The sequence below is a fragment of the Triturus cristatus genome, chromosome 1_1 (assembly GCF_964204655.1).
Source record: "Triturus cristatus chromosome 1_1, aTriCri1.1, whole genome shotgun sequence".
In the NCBI taxonomy this organism is placed as follows: Eukaryota; Metazoa; Chordata; class Amphibia; order Caudata; family Salamandridae; genus Triturus; species Triturus cristatus.
Window position 1 is genome coordinate 921,585,430 of NC_140579.1, and position 25,607 is coordinate 921,611,036.

At 45.1% G+C, this 25,607-nt stretch overlaps 1 protein-coding gene across 7 annotated transcripts in view; it reads left to right on the forward strand.

Moving 5' to 3' along the window:
* LOC146871292 (transcription factor SOX-13-like) overlaps window positions 1-25,607 on the forward strand; it is a 588,655-nt gene that overhangs the window by 341,861 nt on the left and 221,187 nt on the right. For all 7 annotated transcript variants that reach the window (XM_085650772.1, XM_085650790.1, XM_085650765.1 and 4 more), the window contains one exon: window positions 14,908-14,980. In XM_085650772.1, the coding sequence (XP_085506898.1) occupies window positions 14,919-14,980 (62 nt within the window). In that variant the 5' untranslated portion in view covers window positions 14,908-14,918. The remainder of the gene's footprint in view (window positions 1-14,907; window positions 14,981-25,607) is intronic.

Here is a 25,607-nt window from a genome sequence, read left to right on the forward strand (position 1 = left end):
CTACCTGTAGACGCGTTTCGTATTGCCGTTCAGCTGTGCAGTGTGGAGCCAGGTGTGTGTGTGTGTGCTGCTGGGCCTGCTGTGTCATCTGTGTTTGAGGGAATCCTTTAACTTCTAAATGTTCTTTTCATCGCACCACAGGCCGCTCGTTCAAGTTACTAAAAACATTTGATCTGCTTGTTTTTTCCTACGGAAGGGTGTGTGTTGCGCGTTTCTTTGTAGAGCGGACAATCGTGGGATCCAGAAATAAAACAAGTGCTACACAAAGCCATTCAAAATAAATGTATTGTAGGAGGACAGAAAATCAATGCTAACAAGCACTGGCATAGCCAATAGGTCTCGCCTTTAGGACCTTATAAGTGTTTAGCCATGTAGCACATTATCCTGTTTGCTGTGCCACCATGAATTGAAGCACAATACAATACTGCACACTGTGTACCCTTTATAAGTAGTAGCTATATGGAAATGGTCTGATTTACTTAGGACATTATTTGAGGGGGGAGTTGTCAACTTTGTGTGAGTGCCAGCTTTAAGAAGGTGCGACCGGTGCAGGTATACCCGGTGCTGATCTGTGTTTAGAAATTACACAGGTTTAAAAAAGCACATGCTGCAGAGTTCCTTGTGTTCAGCAGTTTTCAGGCAACAATAACAATTTCAAGATAACTCTAATTATGATTGCTACTGTTGGGGAGAGATCGGAGTTTAGTTTATTGGCAGTTTCCACTCATGACAAAGTAGCGCACAGAGTTAATATGTCTGCTGCAAAGGACGTGTACCATGAAAATTACCGAACTGTATTACATGTGGATCGCTCAGAAGGTTACTGTTTTTGTAACAGAGATCCTTTTGTTACTTCCAGTTGATAAGTTACAACCTGAATACAGCACAGTAAGCTATGAACTGTTATTAAATACCTGTATGCAAACTGCATGCTATGGTTCGAAAGGTATGTTTTTTTTTCCTTGGTATTTTATTATCTTAATGTTGCTTAAAGGGTTAATTTGGGTAGATATGCATTCTCCTTGGTAGAGCCAAACATCATGGTATGTGTTAAATCCTGGATTTGTGCTTCTCCAGACAAAACACTCTTAAAATGTGCATTTCCTATAGACTTATTTACACAAATCAATTCAGCTTTATTTTGGCTCAATAGGCCATAAAAGCACACAAAAGACATTATTCAATATAAAACATAAATAATTTACACACATATGAATTATTTTCTCTGTATGATGTGTGTGTGATGCAAAGTGATACGACACCCTACACTGGTATGAGTAGCACTATAAAACCAATAAAATACATATGAGGGAGGAGACATGGAGAGGTGGGGTAACTGGTGGAGCATGATAGTGTAGGAATTTGTGGAGGAGCAGTGTTTTTGGAGGGGACTGTCAACAAAGATTATCGCACTGGGTGCCACCAGTGCCAAAGCCGTCCTTGCTCTATGTTGTAGCTGTCTTACAAGAGTCAAATATGCCATATTGAACTTTCTTGAGCACTTTACAGACTACTGCGTGGGTGGTGTATCTCACATGGAAGGTTAAACTATCACATGATCGAGAAAACATATCTTTCGATGATCGCAAGCATCTGTTAATTTTCGCACCCTTGTCTTTCTTTACCAGTCCCTAAAGTTACACCACCACCACCATTCTCCATAAAGCAGTATGTTCATTTACATATGCACGGAAGCGTGGTAAACAATAGTAAAAAGCTGATCAAACCAGGGTTACCATGCTGGTTAAAAAGGGTACACACAGGGCGATGAACACATCTTCTGGTCTGTTCTCAACCTTAATAGAAATTAGCAAGGTTCTCCGGGGTTTGTTTAATCCGCCTTGGTAAATAAGACATTTATCTGTATTTGTTTACCTAACGAATCACCTGGGGGGAAAAGAGTTGCTTAAAAGCAACCATACTAGTCCAGTTAGAGAGGAATGCACTGGCCGCCATGTGTCAGGAGGGCATCTTTCTGCAGGATGCCTCTGGAGCATGAGGGGCGAGGTCCCCTCTTAAAACAAGATATTGGTCTGTTCTGAGGTTGCTGCAAGATTAAAGAGGTCAGGCATGCCGCATCACATAGCCAAGGCTAAGTCTGCTTCTCTTGTGTGCATACATTCTTTGCAAAATTGAAAAGAAGTCACATACCTCCATGTATTAATGCATAAAGAATCAAGTTAAACAAACGTTTACAACATGTCAGATTAACTGGCAATACAAAGTCTCCTACTGCAGTGCTTTTGACAGGGCTGATATTCTTTTCCCCCTGGGAACAGCGCAAGCTGGGCTTGATTCGCCGAGATAAGTGAAGCACAGAGGGTGGAACGAAAAAAAAAATCTAATGTGAAATATACAATTACCACAACGCTGGAGCCCCCGGCATTGAGGAAACAGGACAGGAAGTAGTTTTTCGTAATTGAAAATGTATGGTGTTAAATAAAGAGAAAGGGGGAGTAAGAACGAAACCGAAATGCAGAGGGAGGAAGCATGAAACATGCCAGAAGGAAGAACGACAGGCCTGTGCAGCGAGTATAGAAAAGCTGAGTGACCCTGCTCGAAGAAATAAGGCTGCAACAGCATGCTGAGATGAGGAGCACGAGAGACCTCCCGCAGCTGCTGTCCCCACACTGTGGAGATAGGAGACGCACTGTGGAAATAGGAGATCAGTGTGGACGCTGGAGCGTCTTCTATTGTTTTTCAACAAATTTCTTTTAAATAAACAAACAAAAAATCATCATGTGCCCAGAAAAGGGAGAGAGGAGGGATGAGGGCGGGAGCAAAGGCAACACGGACGGGTAGCGCTTGTGCACAGAGCAGATCAGCGATATTCATAAAAGGAAAGAGCGGCAGCGGGCTAGTGAGAAACTGCGCAGGAACTGTGAATGCGAAAAAACAAGCTCTGTATAGGCTCAACCTAAAACAAGCATTAGCCGCGCGGCTGTGAAAGTGACGCGGCCGCGAAAGTGATCGCGATGCACTTAATGACCCGTGACGGAGGAAAGACAGATGGCGTCTGCGTGCACGCGTGCGTAACCGCAAGCTTGAGGCCAGAAAAAGCCTGTGGTAGCACTTTCAAAACCCACTTACTAAATGTCTCGCAGAGCAGCGCATGCGCTGGCTCAGGTGAGACCTAAAAAGGATTGAAGTAACAGAAATACACATCCAAAGTGGAAACTGATGCACCCTTAATGTCCTGCGCCTGTCAGGCTCTGCACCACTTCCTGCGTGTGTTTTATTCTGTTTCCAGGGTGCTTGCTATCTTCCCCATCTATTGCACACACCTGTGCCCCATGCCTGCTTCCTTCGTGTCCAGGCCACTTGCTCCACAGGGGCCAAGCGCCTGCCCAGCTCTTTCTCTCTGTCCCCATGATCTTCCCCCACCTTTTGTGCCTTTATCTAGCTCCTTGACTCGTGGTGCCTGTCCTCCTTCTCCCCACCCCTACGTGGGTCCTTTTTTGTCCCACTAGGCCCGCCCTTTGCCTTTTTTTGCCCTGGTCTCGCGCAGTAGATTAGAAATGTTGGATAAATCACTTTAGGACTGGAGGACGCACCTCAGATGCGCCAGTATAGAATTTGCTCCATACGAGTTATGAATGTCAAAGTACAGGCATTCAAAACGACTGCCATAGAACCAAAATCAGTGTCTAGGTCAGAAAGGGCGCCCATCTTCATATGGCGTAGTATGCACTCTTATTGTAATTAAATGTTTTCTGGACAAATACTGTGGTTGTGTTTATTTGATCCGAAATCATATAGCTCAGCGAGTTGAGCATTTGCTTAGATAGTATGTGTTCCATTTAGCACCTCATTCAAAGTTTTGAGGGATTACTACATCGGTATTTCTGCATCTAGAATGACTGATACCACGGGGATCTTTATTGACAAGGTGCAGGAATACTGAGCAACTGAATTTTCTTACGAGCCAGGCATAATGAGGGCTTAAGTTGGCAAAGGCATTAGTAGCAAATTCTATGTGAAAATACATAATTTAGGAATACTGCTTAAATGTCTATGCATTGGCAATCTGTAGAAGGAGGCCTTACTTACGGCTCTGTTACAATTGGAATCATCATTGACCAGGCTTAATGAACCTTTTATTCAAAGACAGTCGGTTGCCTTGCATTTTTTTGCTCTGTGCTTTTGTCATAGAGCAAGTCAGCATTTTGGTTTAAGCCGTCATGGACATGTTCATCGGATGGCGATCAACTTCCCAGTGCAGTCCCATTTTCAAATGCATTTTGAGTAATAGGTTACATTTCTTTCTGAAACACTGTGTTTTTTTAATACATCATTTTCGATATATTTGGCAGCTTAGATAGTTTGCTGCCTTAATTAGGTGTTTGGTGATGAGTTGTGTCTGACTTGGAGATCATGGGTTCAACTTCTGTCATACCTGAAATTTTATTTTTCTGAGTTTGAACATTTCAGTATATTCAAATTCGGTATTAGTATTAACACCTGTTATTTGTATGGTCCCCCCAAAAAAAATTATACCTAGACTGAAGTTTCTCCTATCCTCTAACCAAAAATATAAACTTGCTGAATAATTAATTGCCCATATGCCACTCTTTTTCTCAGTTAGATTTGTCACTTGGCTAAATCTCTGAACTTCATCCTTGACCCCAAACTTATAATCAATTTTCACATCAAACAAACTTAAACAAGCATTGGCATAGCCAATAGGTCTCGCCTTTGGTACCTTCTAAGTGTACAGCCATGCAGCACATTATCAGCTAGTGTCAGCGCAGGGTGAGCTAAGGTGCACTACCACAGGTAGTTACTAGAGGTTCATGGATAGGAATATACAGCACTGGGTGCACTATGTTGCACTACCACATGTTACTAGAGGTCAAAGTGAAGGAGGAGGAAGAGGAGAGGTGTGCACAAAGAGAGAGGGGGAAGAGGAGAGGTGTGCCCGAAGAAAGGGGGTGGGGGAAATGGAGAGGGGGAAGAGGAGAGTGGAGTCGACAAAATTCCAACAATTCCGTCAGTAGAACGGAACATTTCACCCACCCCCACTACTGATTGTGTTGTTAATAGGAATAGTGGCTATGCTATCAGTTTTAATGTTTCTAGCCATTGACCAAACATTTACTGCGGTCTCTGCATCAAAGAATGCGGTGAAGGTGAAGTTTTGGAGGGTGATCGAGGATTTGAATTGGGACCTTCATTTTCATCTAGGGTGAAGTGGAGTTCACATTTATGGTTGTGGTAAACTTGGATAGTGATTTTCTTTTATGTTCTTTGAATCTAGGAAGGAAAAAAACGTGTCTGTCCAGGAGCATATGTCCTCAATAAAAATGTAAAACATATATGGAGCCCAGTTTGAGATTATGGTATTTGTTACTGACTGAGGTTTCTAGGTTACCAGCAGGGCTTTGCATTTTAACATGCATACAGGGGTCAGAGGCTGATCTTGTGTGAAGCTCTTTTCGTTTTAAACCAGTTGTCAAAAATAATATCATATACAAAAATGTGATTACTATTGGTCTTAAGAGCAGATTCTATGGGGTACAGCCACAATATGCAGTCATGGAGTATCACTCAGGACAGAGAGTAGTGAGTTATTGTTCATTACGTATAAAAGGTTGCATCAGTAGGACCCCCCACACTCCGCCCCCATTTGATTGGAAGCATATCAACGTGCAGAAATCACTATGACTGTTGACAATTTTTAAGAGCCCACATCATGTATACATGCAAACATTCATTAATCGAAAGTAAGCCGTGTTGTGGTATCAAATGTGGGAGCAGCAGCACTTTTTAATAAATCACATTTATGTACAAAATAACCCTTGGTCCAAAGTCAACTGGAGGTTGGCACCACATGCAGACGCAAAATGACTAGAGAGAGGACAGTGGCAATATTATTAGCATACTGTTGTTTAACTACAGAGGTGCGAGAAAAAGGCTCTCTGTTGTATTGCACTGCTGCAAACCATAAATTGAGACAAAAGGAGCGAGAAACTCAGCAGAGGCAAGCGACGGAAAAGACCACCGAGGGAGGAGAAATAGCACCGGAGGGGATGAGGAAATTAGAGAGACACCAGAGAGAGCACGTGATTAAAAAGAATGTGACTGAGGTGCTGCAGACGTAAGGTGAAAGACGACTTGCAGCAGTGAACTCAGACAGCGCAATGGACAGAGACAAGAGAGGGGAGACAGAACTTCCCAAGTATGTGAAGAATCAGAGGCTCTCCATATTTTTGCCCCTCACAGCGCACTGATTTCAGTGCATGCCCTTTGATGCACCTTCTTATGGCGTGAAACTGCCCTTTGTCGAAGCAGCGCACCGAAAGCTACACACAGCTACATTCTCTAAACCTGACCTCCGTTGTCCGTAGAGAGAGCTGCGCAGCGATCGGAGGAAGCCTGAAACGGTGTGATTACAGTGGGCTGAGACCTCCAACCTACCCATAGCCGCGAGCTGTAACCCCCGCCTAAACAGAGCAATCAAGTCACTTGGAGATGAGATCAGAACACCACACTTTTATAAATATAAAAGCGGGCATCGTGCTCAAAGTATGATGCCCGAGTATATAAAAGTTATAAGCATGGCGGCTGGCATAGCATAAACAAGTACTTTGCTGAGGAGCAAGTGGGAGGGGGGAATAGGCATCAAACTTAATAGAAAACAAGCAAGAAGTGGGATAAGGGAGGGGGTGGCAAATGGTGTGCACTTTCGCGGCCGCATTGATGTTCTCAGTGGCCGCGCGGCTCACTGAGAACATCAAAGCGGCCGCGAAAGTGATCAGGCAGGCTGCCAAATGTGCGCGCGCCCGGCGCACATGCACTGTAGTTGGCGGCCTGAAAGCACTAGTTTGCACTTTCAAATCCCCCGTTTACAAAAGCTCTCGCGAGAGCAGCGCTAAAGCGCTGGCTCAGGCGAGACCTAAAAATAATAACTTACCTGCATCCACGTTCCGATCTGGCTCTGATCTGGCCTTGTGCACTGCAGGCACAAACTCCCAGAATCCCCTGCGGCCGATCCTGGCGCTGCATGAAAGCAGCATCAGAATTGGCCTGAGCGCCATGGGTTTGTGCTCTTTTATTTATTTATTTATTTATTTATTTATTTATTTATTTATTTTATTTATTTTATTTATTTTATTTATTTTATTTATTTAGTGCATTTTTATAAAGCGCGGACATTACCCAAAGGTGTCAGAGCGCTGTACAATAGAGCTAGTTACGTTACAAGAGAAAAGTGGTTACAGAATATAACATTACACAGACATAAAATGAAGGGTACACAAACACAAAATCCAACACAGCACACAGGGGTGAATGTACAGGAAAAAATACAAATTTACAACGAAGAGCCCACTTCCAAGAGGGGCCTGAGAATAAAGGGTACACAAACACAAAATCCAACACAGCACGCAGGGGTGAGGGATGCACAGGAAAAAATACAAATTTACAATGAAGAGCGAATTTCCAAGAGGGGTTGGAGTATGAAAGTATTAGTTCTGAACGTGTCTTTGGAAGAGAAGAGTTTTGAGTTCAGCTTTGAAGATCCGGGTAGAGGAGGTGGCACGGAGCAATGGGGGAAGTGAGTTCCATATTTTCACCGCATTGCCTGAGAAGGATTGCGCCATCGATCTTTCCCTTTTGAAGATGGGGGGCTCAAGCAGAAGCTTTTCCGCATTACGAGAGGGTCGAGAGCCTCCGGACAATTTCAATTTATTTGCCAGGTAACGAGGGGAGGACATGTGCAAGGTTTTGTGTGTGATGCAGGCAGTTTTGTAAATAGATCTTGCCTCAATCGGAAGCCATCGAAGAGAGGACAGGATAAGAGTGATGTGGTCGCTTCGTTTAGACCCTGAAATGAAGCGAGCTGCTGAATGGAGGATGGATTTGAGAGGGGAGTGGTGGGATTTGGGTAGGCCTGTCAGAAGAGAATTGCAATAATCCAGTCTTAAGAGAACCAGCGATTGTACCAAGGTTTTTAAGTCATTCTCCGGGAAGAACCGATGGATCCCCCATAGAAGGCGCAACTGGTACCGTGCGTTCTTGGCAATAGAGTTGATGTGAGAGATTAAGTTGAGTCTTTGGCAAGAATGACACCTAGAGATTTAGCGCTGTCGACAATGATGGGTTTGTTGTTGAGCAGGTTCAGCTGATCCATCCACGATTGAACAGGAGGAGGTGAGAGAGAAGTCGAAAGGAGGAGGAATTCAGTTTTGGCGGGATTTAGAATGAGTTGGTGAGCTAACATCCAGTTGTGGATGGAGTTGAGAGTAGAGTCGAGTAAAGAGAGATCGTGTGCGGAAGACACCTTGAGGTAGATTTGAGTGTCATCCGCATAAAGATGGTAAAGGATCCCAGATTTGCTTAGGAGGTTCCCTAATGGTTCCAAGTAGAGATTAAACAGAGTGGGTGCCAGGATAGAGCCTTGAGAGACACCTTGACCTACAGCCAATGGAGATGAAAGACTGTTCGCTATCTTAATCATTTGAGATCTGTCTGAGAGGAAAGAGGCAAACCATTTAAGCACTGTGCCATCCAATCCCATTCTCTGTTGTAGAGTGTTCAGGAGGGTGCTGTGATTAACAGTGTCAAATGCTGCAGAGAGGTCAAGAAGAATCAGAAGACAGGATTCCCCGAAGTAGAGTATATGCAACGCATCATCAATCACTTGCAGCAGGGCTGTTTCAGTGCTGCAATTTTGGATGAAGCTAGATTGGAAAACATCGAGGAGATTATTGTCCATAATATGTAGGGAAAGTTGTTTCGCAACACATTTTTCAGTGATTTTCGAAAGAAAAGGGAGGTTGGTGATAGGGCGGAAGTTGTTGTGGTCGGTTGCATCAGCGGAGGGTTTTTTTTAGAAGAGGGGTAACCTGTCCTGATTTAAGGGCAACAGGGAGGGAGCCTTGACTGAGGAAGAGATTAACTAGCCCGGTCCAGTAAGAGAGAGTATGGGTGTAGAAATCGATGGCGATGATGCTAGGGATGGGGTCAGAGGAGTGGTTGGATGGTTTGGTTTCAAGGATGCATTTGAGGAGGTCATCTTCCGAGATGACGTCAAAGTATTGCCAGGTGACTAAGGATTTCCGCTCCTCAAAGGGGGTGGGGTGGGCGACTTGATCCACCAGTGCTTTGACCTTTTCATCAAAGAAAATGGCGAAGTCGGCTGCTTTCTTTGTGGAGTCCTCGGGCTTAGTAGTTAGGGGAGAACAGTTTGGGTTTTTGATGAGGTCAAAGAGGTTTTTTGGGTCTGTTTTTGGCTGAGTCAAGGAGGGATCTGAAATGGGATGTTTTTTCATGGAAGATGTGGTTGTGGTATTTGGATCTTTCTGAACGTAGCAGAGAGAGATTGAAGGTAGAAGGAAATTTTCTCCAATGTTTCTCCAGGATTCGAAGGTTTTTCCTTTCATTGTAGAGAGCTTTATTGAACCAAGGTGCTGAGGGGGTGTGTCTTTTCCTTTTGCTTTGGAGTGGAGCGACATTGTCGATTTCAACTGCTAGGACTGAGAGGCACTGAGTGGTGAGAGTGTTGACATCCATATTAGGGTCAAGTCTAGGAAGTGACCGCATAGCAGAGTCACAAAAAGTATCAAACTCAACGTTTTTAGTGTTGCGGAACCAGGTAGTAGCTCTATTAGGTTGGCCGAGAGTTATAACATGCGAAAGATGAAAACGGAAGGGAACGAGGAAGTGCTCAGACCAGTCTACATGGATGGGGGGAGCAGTAGTCAGCAGGTCTGCTTTGGATATAACAAGATCCAGAATTGAGCCCTTGGAATGAGTGGTTTCAGAGCAATGTTGGAAGTGATCGTTGGCTGAGTGAAAGGTGGCAAGCTTGTTGGCAGCCGAGTCTTCCAAAGAGCCCCAATGGAGATTAAAGTCACCCAGGAAGATCTGTCTGTCACTTTGAGAAAATTGGTCACTGATGAAGTCAGTGAGTTCCTCCACAAAGGAAGAGCAGTTACCGGGCGGGTGGTAAATGGCATGGAATCTGAAAGGTGAGCCATGATGTATTTGAAGTTCTGGGGATAGGCATTTGAATGTACGGAAAAGGGTGGTAGGGAAGGCTTTCATTTGAAGAGAATTCCTGAAGATGATGGCGACACCACCCCCAATTTGGTCTGATCTGTCATTTCTGAGGATAGAGTAGTCAGTGGGTACCAGAAGATCAAACAAAGTATGAGAGGAGTCATTAAACCAGGTCTCAGTGAGGAAGAACATGTCAAGATTCTGGAGGGTGATAATGTCAGAAATTTCCAATTTGTGTTTGATTGCAGAGCTGCAGTTGTGTAGCAAGCAGTGCAGCTCTGACACAACTGTTTTAGTGATGGGGTTGTTAGGGCTGTTAAGGGAGATAGGGATAAGATTCTTGAATGAGGGTGCCCGGTAAGAGGGAGGCTGGTAGGTTCTGACAGAGGAGATGGTCTGAATAGTGCACTGTGTAGAGTTAATGGGAGATGAAGGTGGAGGGGGAGTGACGCTGGTGGTCTTGTAGCTGGCTAGTAAGTTGGAGATGTGTGTAGAGGACAGACAGTGGTTTGCTTTATTGGGGCGCTGGAGCACGGAACTCCTCGGGCGGGTATTAGGGAAGGGTGACATCTTAGCGCTTAAAAGTGAGATAGCCACTACAAGCTGGGAAATGGAAGAGATGAGAGAATCAAGTTTATTTTCTAGGGAGGGGAGAGCTGAGCACGGAGTGTTGGGTGGTTTGATGGAAAAGGGTGGGAGTGTGGAGGGTGAGGGGGGACGGGTGGGGGAACGGGATAAGGGAGGTGGAGCAGAGGGTGATTGAGGATGGGGAGATCTGGATGAGCGGGAAATGGGAGGGAGTGAGGAAGGACGGGGCACGGTGGGGGAGGGGGAGGGGGAAAAGGGAGGAAGTACAGTGGGAGAAGGAGGGAGGGGAGGGCTGGTGGAATGGGTGGGGAGTTGGGGAGCAAGAGTAGAAGGTGGGGAAGAATGGTGGGCGATAGGAGAGGATGATAAAACAGAGGTGGGTAGAGAAATATTTTTACTGGTGTTGAACAGAGGGGAAGAGTAGAGATCATAAATAGGAGAAGAAGGATGAGGAGTCGGAAGGGGGGTCAAATGAAGGCCAAAGGTAAGGGGAGAAGAGAGGAGAAGAGGCTGAACAGGGAGGTAAGGACAGGGGGTTAGATGAATGCCAAAGGTACGTGGAGAAGAGAGGAGAGGGTGCTGTACACGGGGGGAGGGAGGGGGATCCAAGGAAGGCCAGAAGTATGGGGAGAAAAGAGAGGAAGGAGCTGGACAAGTACTGTAAGTTATGAACGGTGATTGAAGGGGGACAGGCAACAGGTGGAGTGAGGAGGAGACGAGGAAGGAATTGTCGAGGAAGGAGACATGGTTAGGAAGCACGGGAAGAGGGAGGGGAGGTTGAAGAGAGAAGGGAGGTGGAAGAGAAGAATTAAGGGGACGAGGAATGGGGAAGAGCGGAAAGGGATGAGGTGACGGGGGAGGGAAGGGGGAAGGTAAGGAAAGTTGATCGGTAGACCAGGTTGTAAGACAGGTGGAATAATAAGGGGGAGGTTGGTTGGATTGGGGGGAGGAGAAAGCGTAGGAGAATCAGGCAGTTGCAGGGTGGGGAGGGGAGTGGATGCCGGAGGCAAGGTAGAAGAGCTAGGGGGAGGAACCAATTGGGAAGGGGGAGAGGTGGGAGGGGAGGGAGCAAAGGTAGGGGGGAACAAAGGGTAGGCCTGCGACTCCCGGGAACGTGGCCTGATCGAGTATCGTGGAGTCAGGGGGGAAGAAAGGGAGAAAGGAGATGAGCTCAAAGGAGAATCCGGGGAAATCATAGATGTAAGGGTTGGACGAAGGGAGTGGAAGAGATGATCAAAGAGGGAAAGACAGGAGTCTGTAGCTTGTATCAAGACAGTACCATTATTGTAAAGTGTAATAGTGAGAGAGCCATTAAAGCTAGTGGAGGGGGAAGTTTTTAGCCGCTGTCCATGCGGGATAGATGAGGAAGAAGAGACGTTGAAGGAATTGAAGAAGCTGGTGGACCAGGAAGGGATATCGTGAGTGAAAAAAATTAAGTCATTTTTGAGTTTCCCTAGGCACCCATTATGGAATTGATCAACAAAGAGGGAATCAGGGAATTGTTCAATGGTGTTGTTCTCGAACCGTTTTGCTGCTGCTTCGGTCAGATTGAGTGGGTAAGTGTCTTTGAAGCAGTTAACTCCCGACTTAATTCGAATGGAAGCCATGATAGGGAGAGGAAGGGCCACCAGGGTAGCGATAGCGCAAAGAAGAAGAATAAGAAGAGGACAGCGCATATTCTGGAAGTCAAGTGTGGATTATCCAATGAGATTGTGGACAGGAGGTGACTAGAAATGCACGGTCAGGGACTCTGGTCTAACTCCCCTCTAAACCATCATACCGTTGGGATAGAAGGCTAGGTAGTGTCCAGTGGCGGAGAGGGAGTGGGATCGTAACGGGACCAAAACCTACCACCTAGGGAATAGGACCTCCAAGTATGGAGGTCAGCATGGGAGTGGGAGTCCCCTAGAGGATCACAGTGCTAGGTGGAGACATTGATCCTGACCTGGATTGAAACTCCGGGCGAAGGCAGCTCTCCGGGCAGGTATATTGGTGCCGTAGTAGCAGGACCAGAGGGGAGGTCATCATGGTTAAGCAGAGACAAAGGCGGTTGTAGGGCAAGTAGAATAGGACCGATAAGGAGGAACTCTTGGCCACCTAAGGTGGGCCAGCTGGCCAGAATGAAAGATGTCCAGGACCATCTATCAGCTCCTCCCAAAGTGTGGCGTAGAAGAGTTTTCTCAGGCCTCAACGATCGCGGAGTTCGTCCACACCAGGGTCCCCTCCAGGCAGTCAAGCGATCGCACCCAGGCTGCCTCCGATTACTGCAGCAGTCCCTGCTCTCCCAGGGGCCCGCCTGTGCACAGCCGCCTCGTTAATGTCTGCTTGTGTAATGTTACTGGTACTCGTGATAAGAGCTCCAATACCTTCTAGTCGAGTTTGCGCTATGTAAATTACATTAAGCTAAAAATAACGGCGCTCCCGTCAGCTGTTTGTAGCCATATTGTAATCCACATCTCTCAGGTAGACTGGGAGCCGGTGCCTGCTCTCTCCATTCCAGCAATGCAGCTTGGTTGGTAAGAGCTTCAGTGCGCATGGCAGTTTGGCCAAACCGTCATGCGCACTTATTACAGTGCATAACACTCCTCCACCAGCCTGTCATCTCTGTTTATTATAATTTTTTCACTTTTTTGGCGGCTTGCAGGGGGAGGGCGACGCTCCTCTGCCATAGCGGAGGAGGTGCCGCCGCTGCATTTCCCCAGTTTTTCTCACGCTAAAATAATCCTGACTCTAGAGCAGTGGCTCTTACGTTTTTGACTTCTGTGGACCTCCATTCAATCATTACTGGGTTGCCTACTGAATCTTTATTGGAATTTGGGTATCCCCACAGGGACATTATTGAAATCTGGGAACTCCAACCTAAGCAACTTTATGATTTGAACCGCAAAATAATACACAAAGTTATAGAAACAAGCATTCATCAAACAAACATTATAATTTTTTTATTTTATATTAATGGGAAGGTTGGAGCTTTTCTAAAATCAATCGAGGCCACAGATTGTCGATACTATATTCTGTTTGATGCACTTGCCTACTCCTATGACTCAATCTGAGGATATAGCCTTAGATTTCAAATTCCTTCACATTTACAGCATGTTTTCAAATTTTCAGTTAGACCTTTTGCTTTTTTATTTATATAAACTTTATCAATCTATTAATATTATGTTATGTTCTAAGGAGTCGTGGCCCCCCCTTAGTAGATGTCACGGACCCCCTAGGGTCCCCAGACCACAGGTTAATAACCACTGCTCGAGAGCCCCTGCTCTGCTCTAGGCACACATCCACTGCACTCTTTATCTGCACTCATGCCATACTGCTTCATTCCCTTTTATACTGTGAATCCCAGCTCCACATTGCACCAGCGGCCTGCCACCTCTGTGAGTGTGCTTCTCTCTTCTAATGACCTGCTTCTCCTCCCATAGGTGTGTCTCAGCCACCCACATGTACCATATGAAGATCTATCTCTGTTATTATGATGCACTCCTCCTCCGTGTAAAGTACCCTACCACCCTTCCTGGGTGTAGACCGCCCACCATATGAAATGAATAAAGGCCTTGTCTCTTGCAAGGGAACCTTTTACTGATATTAACATGTGGCGTGTGCGAGGGAGCTCTTGCTGTTAGGTCCTGCGCTGTGCCTGTTCTGTAGGCCCGGTCCAGTCCTGTAGGGAGGGGACGCCTCTGAAGACATTTACACTATCCAAACTCCGAAACGATTGGCTTTGTAAGTGCTGGTTTCACAAAGGTTCTGGTCCGAATGAGAATACATAGTCCTGGCAGTTGTTTCTTAATTCAAGATGACGTCACTCTGGCCCACTTAGAAGGAATACTTGCGACCATGGCCACGCTGTTGAGAATGTTAGAGCAGGCACATTAGATGGAGACCTTGAACAATGTGTGTTGATAATTAATCCGCGGCTAATAATTTTTTCGTGTAATGCTGCGACATGCACTGCCTTTGTGGTGAAAGTTGTCATGGAGTGCAACTTTTCACCATAAAGCACTGCATGTCGCAGTCTGAATGTTTGCAGCGCTGATACCTTTGCGACTGCTGTCGGTGACAAGTGAAAATAGGAATCACCACTCACGTTCGTGAGTGAAGGACTGATTCTGGGGAAGGAGGCGCAGCCAGTGACACCACTAATAGAAGAGACAGACATTCTGCGATGGGGATATTGCAGCAGTGCTATTGAGAGGTGTGCGCATGTTAGACATATGACTAGACTCTTGAGTGATGTGTTTGAGTCAACTAATGGTCTTCAGACCGGTGTCGAGCTCAAACATCTGATTTCTGGTTTCTCTTTTTTATTGTTTTCAGTGCCGAGGTAAATGGATGACCTGGATCTTCAGCAGCAGTGGGACAAGTGGGAAGACGAACAGCAAGGAAAGAGGTGAGATCTGTTGGAAGTAACCCTATACAACCAGTTGGTCACCCTTCTGCGAGTACACAGAGGTGCTGCCCCTCAGACTGCTTGATGTTGTTAAACAAATGCATCAGCATCTCAATAACAGTCCTTAGCTTGTTGTCAGCCCACAGACTTTTTTTTGGGAAGCGGTTGAGCAACAGAGGCTTAATCCCCTCACACAAAAAAGTGGGTAGTGAATGGGGTTTCGGAGGCAGTGATACACCGCCATGTCTCTTATTGGCAGGTGTGATATTGCGTCCTTGTCTTGCCTGGACCCCAGTGTTGGGCTGGGGGCCCAGTCAGTTCTGGACCATCCAGCAGATTGGTCCAACGAAGGCTCAGGAGTTGCAAGTCCAGAATCTCCACACTCTACACATTGAGAGGTAATTGAAATTATATACTCAGTGGTTAGGCTGGAAATCTGGAACATGCTGCTCACTATGGACCTACATTTGGCTGTGAATTTTGACAGGAGGTGGCTCGAGTGCCTTGGCACATTCTGATTAATTTGGTGCTCAAGAAACGTAAACGTAAACACAAGTGGGTGTCTGTTCAAGTGAACTGCATTCTGTTTGTGTTAAACAAACACCTTTGAACTGAGATGGCCAACTGCTAATAAGACGTTGTATTGAAGTCTGGTGGAAGTGGAAAAGAGATCATAGATTCTTGGTACATAGCATGATGGCACCTATGCTTCCATCCAGGCACAAGTCCTAAACAAGCATTGGCATAGCCAATAGGTCTCGCCTTTGGGACCTTATAAGTGTTTAGCCATGCAACACACAAGCTATTACAGATGCTAGCGTGAATCCCGAAGCCATTTACTGCACCCGGTAAATACCATTACCACTAGGTGAGATAGACATGTTTGCCCTCGGAATGAGGCATAACATGCCTATCTTTTGTTTATCGCACTAGAACATGCATCCAAGTTTTGTCTTTATTTGGTCATTTCCCCTGATATATTTCACCAGTTTTACTGATAAAATGTGATTAGAGAAAACTGCAGGGTGTTGTAATTATTGAGGGATCAGAAATTACTTTTAACTGGTAACTAGGCCCTAAGGAGCAATGGTGAATGAATAAAACATCTAAGACCGTTTTTCACTATCCTCTGGACACTGGTCTAATGTTTGAATTCCCTGAGAAGTACATAGAAATCCTGATTCACAATGATTTCTTCTACAGAATACTAGTATAGAATGGCATTTTATTCCAGCAGCTTTATATCCCATTCAAAAAGATTTGCACTGGAGCAAATCAGTAAATGTCTGTACCATCTTCAATATGTTCGTGTCTGAATGCAATTGCGAAGAACTGCTTACACGCATCTGAACACGGTCCAGGCTCCACCATGATTTTTGTAGTTCTGTTCTTGGTGGCATAGGATGGCCGGAGTAACTCTGAGAAGTTCATAGGCCTCTCAGGTAATTTAAGTTTGTTTCAGTTAATTAAAACATAACAATGTTACTGATTAAAAGCAGAACAATTATGATATGTTACGTTATATGGCCATCATTAAGCACCCGTTAAATTCGAAAGACACACAAATGTTTGTTATGCAATTTTAGTGCAAATATGTAAAATCACAAAGAAAGAGTGTTATAGATATTAAAAAGAAATAGTGTTCAGGATAAAAAAAATCATACAGATTAAATTGCAGTGTCACTGTGAGGATAAATTACATTGAAGTAAGTGGATCCCATCATTAAATGTGTCCATCATTCAAAAATGTATCTCCAAAACACACATATGAATACATTCTGTAGTAACAATCCATCAATTCTTGCAGTTCAGTTACTGTGGTATATTGTCCACGACGTTTCAAACTGTTTGAAATATGGAGATCTCTTCACGACTGTACGATACAAAGGGCCTGAAATATATTGGAGTACAATGACCCATGCGAGGGGGGGGCCTAGTTTTTCCTAACTTCAAGCAGTCAGCATTAAAATGTGCCCATCATACGCTCCTAAAATCACAACAAGGTGAGGAAATCTGAATGAAATGCTTACTTGGTCGGGGGGTTTACCAACCGAGTGGAAAAGGGCGCATGAACAGTGCTTCTTAGGGTAAAGAAGCGGAAAGCCAGCCACGGAGGTCCGGCAACTGTTAAGTGCAGAACCGGTGCCTCGGGTAGCATTCTGCGTGGTGCACGCGCCGGAAAAGGAATCACGGCCTCAAGCAGCGAGTGCAGTCCGCGTGGCGTGCGGTGTTGACAATGCAGCAAACTGTCACTGTCTCTTCTAGCTTCAGGCTAGAGTACTGACAGTGCTCCAATGAGGAAAAAAAGACTAAATATACTGGTACTATTTTTGCTGTGAACGGGGCTGACAGATACCTTATAAACCTATAAACCTAACATATACATTAGGGGAGAAGATGTGGTCTGACGACTTTGGAGCTGGGGAAACCAAGGTTCGAGCCTCCGGGTCGCGTTAACATCTTATGATTCTGGGCAAATCACTTAATCTCCCGTGCCTACCCAAAAAAAATTCCTTGTGTAACGTAACCGGTGCTCATGTAAAGTGCTGCAATACGTTTGGGTTGAGTTTGCGCTATATAAATCTGCAAAAAATACCAACCAAGCCATTTCCCAGAAAAAAATGTGCATCAGTAAATTGGTTGTTTGCTTAAAAATTGAGGACATGGTTCCCCTTTCGTGCTTTTGCCCAGGTGCTCCACGGGAGAATTATATGGACTGTGACAGGGCTCTACATAAGCATACTAGGTGCGCAGCGTCCCAATACAATGCTCACTCTGTGGGTTTTGGGATGATGTGAAGTTTTTTGAAGCACGATAATTTCAATAATAGCCGCACAGGTTAAAAAGACCTAGTCCTATCTCAGAACATTTTTAGTAGAGAGTAGCAAAACGTGATTTGTTTAAAACAGTAGAAGAGTTTCCTGGTCTAGGCCTATTCTTCATGACAGAAACTTTCACCAAGAATACAACATATTTCAGTAATGGAATAACGTGCATGCCTTACTTTCCTTTTTAAATCGTCTTCTCCGGTTGTGGGGATTTATCATTTGCATGCTTAGGCCTGGCATTGTCACTAGGGGTGGGCGGAATTTGCGAAATTTACTTTCGCAAATTATCGCGAAAATGTTAAAAAAATCTCCGCAAACACGCGGAAATATCGCAAAGATGCAGAAGTTTTTTTCCCGCCCGTTCGTGGTATTTTCTGCGTGGTCGCGGCTCGCCAACTTACCCATGCGGTTGCTCGCGGGCGCGGCCTTCTTGTTTTCAATTGTCTCGCGGTGCATGATCGCGAGAAGAAAGACGTGATCGCGCGATGCATGATGGTACTGCGGGCGCGAACTGTCGCGAGACAGCGCAAATGGCTACCAACAATCCAACATCTCGTGGAGAACGCGACCGGATCGGGAAAACTTGTCGGCGAACGCGGGGATTCAGGTAAGGCGATCGCGCGCACGCGAGAATGTATTATTTTACAGCGCGAGCAAGAAACAAATTATCGCTAAGCTGCGGAATGCAGAAATTTTGACATTTTCGCGCTTTCCACGGAACGCGACAATGCCAAATTATCGCAATTTCCGCGAACGGAACGGAATTTTGGCACAGGCCTAATTGTCACACTCCATTACGCTAGCATGTTTTATAAGATGACTGTAAACGTTTGTCTACAAGGGCGCTCCAAAGCCTTTGAACTGCAGCCTGGAAGTCGAAAACACAATTTAGAGCTCAGCGAGGACCTGAACTTCCAAATTACCAATCACGAATCTAAGCCAATGTAAGCAGAAACTGGAGCGCGCGGCCGCTGTGCTACCAGTGGAAGAACACAAAGTGAAAGTGAGGCTCGGAACGCACATTAAATACATGATCTGCTAGATCATGTATTTAATGTCCTATCCCTTGAGGACATGCTCATTTCATTAATACTAAAAGAATAAAACTAAAACTAAAAGTAGGCCTTCGCTGCAGTCAAATAAAGACTTCATATCCGGGGTGCAGCAACGCTAGGGTATTGCAGGGAAAGCAATTGCAAATAAAAGACTAATATAACATTTTGAAACCGTCACGTATCAGCCAACTATTTTGCATACAAGCACCCAGAATTCCCGGTGTGCATCACGATTTTGCAGCTTTTATGCTGGTGCGTAAAACTGGTAACGTTCTCGAGATGTCTGCACTAGACAGTAAGACTGTCTATGGAGCCATATGTTTCGGTTGATGTGACCGACAGGTACTAACTAGTAAGAGGAGGATCTATTGTTAGGCTTGGCTGCATTAGTAACCAGTTATTAATATTCTTGAGCGGAACACTGTTGCAAGTTCTTTCTTTTTTTATTCACATTTCTTTATCAAACTTCTTTGTTCTCAAAAGTACAAAAATAGTGATTAACTAATATATATTAGTCCAAAAACGGAGAGGCATGTTGTCATACAAAAGAAAAGTATGCAACAGGAATAAGAAACAAGCATTGGCTCACGGAGAACATGAAAGCGGCCGCAAAAGTGATCGCGATTGCGATCAAGTACAGCGCGCGCCCGTGCACATGCACTGTAGCTCTAGGCCGGCCATGGTAGCATTTTTTTTAAGCCCTCACAAAAAGTCTCGCCAGACCAGCGCATGCGCTGGGTCAGGCGAGACCTAAAAAATAAGTGGGGGACTAACCAAGTTAGTGTATGCAGGCCACATCATGGCGCGTGACATCACAGTGCATGACATTGCACGTGGCATCGCAGGAAGTGGCATCACAATCCATGACCTCACAAGACGTGCCATCTGATCGTAAGACCTCACACATATGGTTAGCAGGTCTATCATGAGTACATTTAAGTGCATTACAATATTTAACAAATTAGATTTTTTGTCTGGGTTGTGCCAAAAAACTGACCAACCCCGATGGAAAATCTGGGCCTCAACTTACACTGTTCTGCTGAATTGGTTGCAAAGTCTGCATTTTTAAAATATCTTATGGGGTTAAGGCACCTGCTGCAGAGATCATTCTGTGCCAACTATATAATGGAATAATAATGATGGTAAGATAACTCTGGAGGTTAACGTATTGCTGGAGAGATCTGTGTTTTGTCTAGTCACAGTTTTGAATCAAAGTAGCATAGAGGGCTAAAAGTGCTCCTGCAAAGCACATTATGTAACACGCAATTGACCGATTTGTATTTATGTAAACCGGTAAGTGGGTTACTGCTTTTATGAAAGAGATCCTTTTGTTTCTCCTCCATTGCACTTAGGTGTGAGAATCCTGATAGCCCCCAGCCTGATGGCCCCTTAACTTCTGCCTTTGTTATGGGCCCAGCTGGAATCTGATCAGCTATTTCCTAGCAGAATATTTGCGAAAGAACACAGTGGATAAGTCCAGGCGCAGGGGGAAAAGAGTGAAGCTGGAGGCTACGTTGGCTCTGTGAGTGCAAACTGCGGTGTCCACAGCAGCCCCGATGTGCCTTCCTTTCCCTGGGCTTTGTGTATAATAAGGACAAGTGGAAGGGGAGGCTCTGGCTGAGCTGTCTCCAAACAAGATGGATTGTACATGTAGTTGTGAGCACCTGGGCAGTGGTGAAAGTAGGAGGAGAGGTGATGATTTTGCTGGGTTGTGACTTTTACACTATGCCTTTCAGTGGTGTTTCAGTGTAGTTTATAGGGACACGAGAGTGCATTTATTTGGTTGTTCCCCCTCTCCCTCCCTGGAGAACCCGGTGTTCGTTTGGGCCCGACACCTTCAATCGCGGCCTTCTCCTGACCCACCCAGTTCCTCTTTACATCCTGTGTTAATCGCGCTCACCTTTTATCTTAAAAGTGGCAGCCGTAATGTCTATCCGCTTCCTCCCCAAACAATCATTAGGATGTATATAAATGTGGATGAGAAAATGATCTCCGTAGTTTTACGCAGTGCCCATAACTTGTGGTTAGATTCAGAGATACGGCTGTATGAAGGTTGTGTAGATGCTGTGTGCTCGATTTGGGGGAATCTGTCTTTACTGCTGTAGGGCATTAAAACAAAAATCAGATCTGCACAGAAGCAACATATACGAAAATAATAAAAATGCATAAATTATAAATTAGCTTTCAGTGATATTTTTTCGCTGACATCTAGGATAAGGCTAATGATGAGACAGAAAGAGATAATGCTAAAAGTAAATATGAAAGGCATAGATCGTGTGCATGGTTAATATTTACAGCAATAGTAAAGATAGGCTGTGATAATTCACACGGTGCAGTTATCCCTACTGTGTAAGTAAGTCACTTGTTTCAAGTTTGGTATGACCGACTCCGCCTTTTTGTGGGGTGTGAAATGAGTATCCCTCAAACGCTTCACTTTCTAGCACACACCATCTGAATATTCAGATCAGAGTGTCGCGATCCCATTGGCAGGCGGATTCCTGCCAGCTGGCGTTACAGGGGACGCTGGGTGAGCAGTGATGTCAGTTTCCTTCTGTGAGCCGGGAGGCATTGTGATCTCACAGCCCTGCGGCCGGTCGGCTCAAGGGTTCCATTTGAAAAGGCGCAGAGAGTCCAGTCACTCCCGGCATCCATCAGTCGGTGCCTGAGATGTCTTCTGTGAAGGGAGTTTAACATGCCAGCTCCAGGTACCGGAACCTTCTGTCTCCTGTGTATCTTGTTCACCTCTTAGGCAGTTAGTTCTGCGTCTATCTTTAAAACTCAGTGGACCCTCAGAAACAATCAGCCTCCTTTGCTGAGGTGCTGTGTGATCTGGTGCTTAAGTTGGGTTTTGATGTAGTTACAATCTAGTCTAGTGTCAGTCAGTCAGTCAGTCAATTACTTTTATTCGATCAATAAAAGATCATAAAAAGAGACAAAACAGACATAAAATCACAATACATAAAATACAGAGCAAAAGTACATCAATTACAGATCTGGTAGTGAAAAACATAATCAAAATTTAAAAATGTGAAGAGAACATATTTCATAGGTTCAATTCTGAGTTAAAAAGAATAAATAAAGTTTAGGGATAAAATTTCCATCTAAAAAACTAACAGGGATGGAATACTCCATAACTACGGGCCAGTGAATAAGTTGATTTGCGGTCCTGTAGTTAAGTGGAGGCGTACTCTACGTTTGTCTTATAGCTAAGCTGAGATGTGGCCTGTATGTTAGGTTGATAACTTTGGATCAAGGTGATCTAAGTTCTAGGCTGTCTTTCACACTTGTGAAAAGTTTGACTCAGGCAGATCACACCATCTCCCAGTGCCTCAGCTGCCATATATGCGAGCACTTGCATAAAAGTTCTACTCCAGAGCCCATCGATTTGGTGGCATGCTGGGGGAATAGGTTGAATTAGTGACAAGGCCTTACTGGAATCAAGGGCTCAGTGTGCGCCTATTAGATGTGTGCTGAAAGGGCACTTGTACCGGATAGGATAGTACCTACTTGTTGGATCCTTTTTATAGCAAAGACAAAAATTGGGTCATTGGCTCTCCAGCACTCTCCTGGTTTTCAAGTGTGTCCAGATTGCATTCTCCTTTATAGCTGGATACCTGCTGAAGAAATCTGTGTTTGGCTTGAAGGTTTGAATCTGAGCATGCCAACTGTCGTTCGTCGGTCAGGGTTGGCTTCTGTGAGTCACACTGAGATGGGAAGTGTAACGTCTAGTGCTGTAGGAGGACGTTATACCAATGTGAATTTGTAGGCATCTATGAAAGGCAAAGACATTTTTGTATTGGGCTGCAGCGTCTGTTCTCATAAAATATATTTGGGGCTAGAGGCTCAGGCTTACTGTGGCTGTTTCAGCCCTGAACACAGAAGTGGGCAGCCTGTGTGGCACCACCCAGTAGGTTTTTGTGAGGGCGCTGCATGGTATCTGTAAATACCCAACCTAGTTCCTTTCACTCCTGCTCTCCATTGTTGTGTGGGGAACCCTGTTTCAGGCTGATTTGTTTTGACTGTCCTAGTTCTTCTGAGTAAGTAGCCATGATCCCTGCTTCTCCACAGATGGTTTTGTAGGTCTGCTTGGCTTCTCTTTTTGATAGAGCCTCGTTTCTCTCTTCTTTATTTACTGTTTTGCTGGTTTGTTTTTGTTGTGTTTATATGGAGGGAGCCACCAACCAGAGTATCTTCATAAATGATTCTAGGGCTCTGGCCTCCTTCTATCCTGTTGATGGATCCCCATTTATTAATACTCCATAGATAGTTCATTAAGCCTGACTGGTTTCTTTTATTCCTATTTTCTCCTTTGATGCTGTGGTTTGTCTGTCCTTGTTCTTCTCTGTACATGGACCCCCATTTTGTGCTTCTCCATGTACCCATGAGTTTTTCCTAGAATCCGATTGTGTGTGGGGTTTTTTCAAAGATGGTTTTGTGATTTTTCTGTTAAAAGTATCTTTTTTTTTCTCTAGATATGGCTATGTTATTTATTCTTGGTGTTTCGTTTGATATAGTTCCATTCCATGTATTTCCATATATGGTTCTTTCATTCCATGCATTTCGATATGTGACTCTTTGGTTCTCTCCCCTCGCTTTTCTCTTCACAGAATAAAATTCTGTGTTTCTACATAGATTGATCATTGTGTTGACTCTTAAGGGTTGGTGAGGCAGACAGGTACTGACCTTGCATCAATATTTCTGTGTCTAGTTTTTGACTTATTTAAGGCGGACTACGATTTTTTTCATGATAGATGCTAATTCGATTTTTTCCGAGTTCCCAATATCCATTGAATGCATACACCATATTTTAAGTTGCCTTCTAGTGTTCTTTGTGAATTCCATGGACACCGGAAACTCAGTAATTTAAAGTTACATACATGCAACTCTTCTCGACAGCTCAACACAAATTGGACCAGCTTTCATTTATTAATTTTGCCTACACTCCTGGCTAACCAGAGTGCCTTACTGCAGGGCTCTCTACAAACCCTCCAAAAGAACACCTACCTCAGTGTAATGCTGCCAGTTGTCCTCTGGTTTATCTGGCAGTTTTGATGATCTGGGTCTGAAGGAAAGTCTGCTGCTTAACATAGATCCACATTCTCACCCAACACGAGCTGCACACTAATAGGAGTCTGAGTGGCACGTGGCAAAATATGTTGCTGGAATGCTTAGAGATTCCAAGTTTCCCATCACAGGAGATTAATGTGAGGTTGGCCTAGCATATGCTGGTCACTAGTTATAGTGGCCACCTTGCACCAGTCCAATTCGACTCTAATGGTAGATAGGTTTAAGACAACCTTTTAACGAAAGCTATCCTAGTGGTAGCTGTGGAGAGCAGCCTTCAGGCTAAGTCTCAGAGGAATGTAAAGCAGCTTGTTTTACCTTATAATCTCTTGAATTACCAAATGAAAAGACACCACACAGGTATATATATCAAATATATATGTGTTTATTTCTAGACACATTCTACTAATCTCTTTATGAGATTAGAAGTCAGGAACAAATGCAGATATCAACGTTTCACAATAAGTTAAGCACAAATATGGCTGGGGCCCTAGGGGTGTACCAGACCATATACTAAAAAAGAGGTTTAGGAAAGTCGACTTGCAAAATGACCAGGCCTAGGGCCTGTAGAATCGCTGGGGCTTCACAACTGCAGTGATAGCAGGTAAGTAACAGGCCCACGGGAGACGCGTGCAGTGTGTGAACACAGCCGCGGGTTCCCTATTGATTACAATGGAGCAAGTCGCGGTTTGATTTTTAAAGTTTTAGGGTACTTCGAGGAAGTCTACAAGCAAGCCACTTACAAGGTAAGTAATTTGAGGGCCAACACACACTAGGGCACCGGAGTGCACGAGTTACCTCACCCAGGGAAGCCGGGTGCATAGGTGTCTTTTGGTGACGGGTCGCGTCGCTGTTTTCTATTGAGACCAAAGAAGACTTGCTGCTTGCGGCGACTGAAAAAGTGTCCGGTGGAATCCAAGGCTGGATTCAAGATGTAGAAGACCTGAAAATTGAAGGGACAGTGTTCAGTCACTTGCCAGTGACCCGGGGCCAGGAAGATGGATGCCCACGGATGTCGGGTGATTTCAGGTCGTCGATGGTGTTTTGACTCTTCGCTCACGAGGTGCAGGAGAGATCGACGATGACCAGCAGCTGGATTCGGAGTGTCCCACGACGTCTGCAGCTGATGGCGGTGTCGGCAACCAGATGGGAGCCAACAAGCCTTGGCAAAAGCAAGTCTCGTGTAGAGTGAAGAAAGTCGGTGGTGCAGACCAGCAAGGTCTGAGGGACTCACCCAGGGAGGATGAGTGAGGGCAGGCCTGGAGCAACCAGGGGAGCCCTTTGAGTCGATAAAGTCTTCGGAGGACCCACTAGCCGGGCAAGGGATCGTGAAGACGCCACTTGAGGAAATGCTTCACAGGAGCCCACGGTCACTCGGGACGTGGTAGGCCTCTGATTTTTGCTGCAAAACCTGCTGGAGGCTTGGGCCACAAATGGTCCAAAGCACAAGTTTGTTGAACGTCGTGAAGGGATTGCACTCGACAATAGGTATTGCAGTTCCTCGTCACTCGTGGGGTCCAGATGCCACAGCTTCGCTGGGGACTCAAAATGGCCGACGAGAGGTCAGGAAATCCGCTTCTGGGGTTGCAGGGACTTCGGACTCCGGCGGCAGCGGGAAAGTTTGCGACCGGTGTTTCAAGTTTTGGTGCCTGCCAAGCAGGGGAGTCACTCCTTGACTCC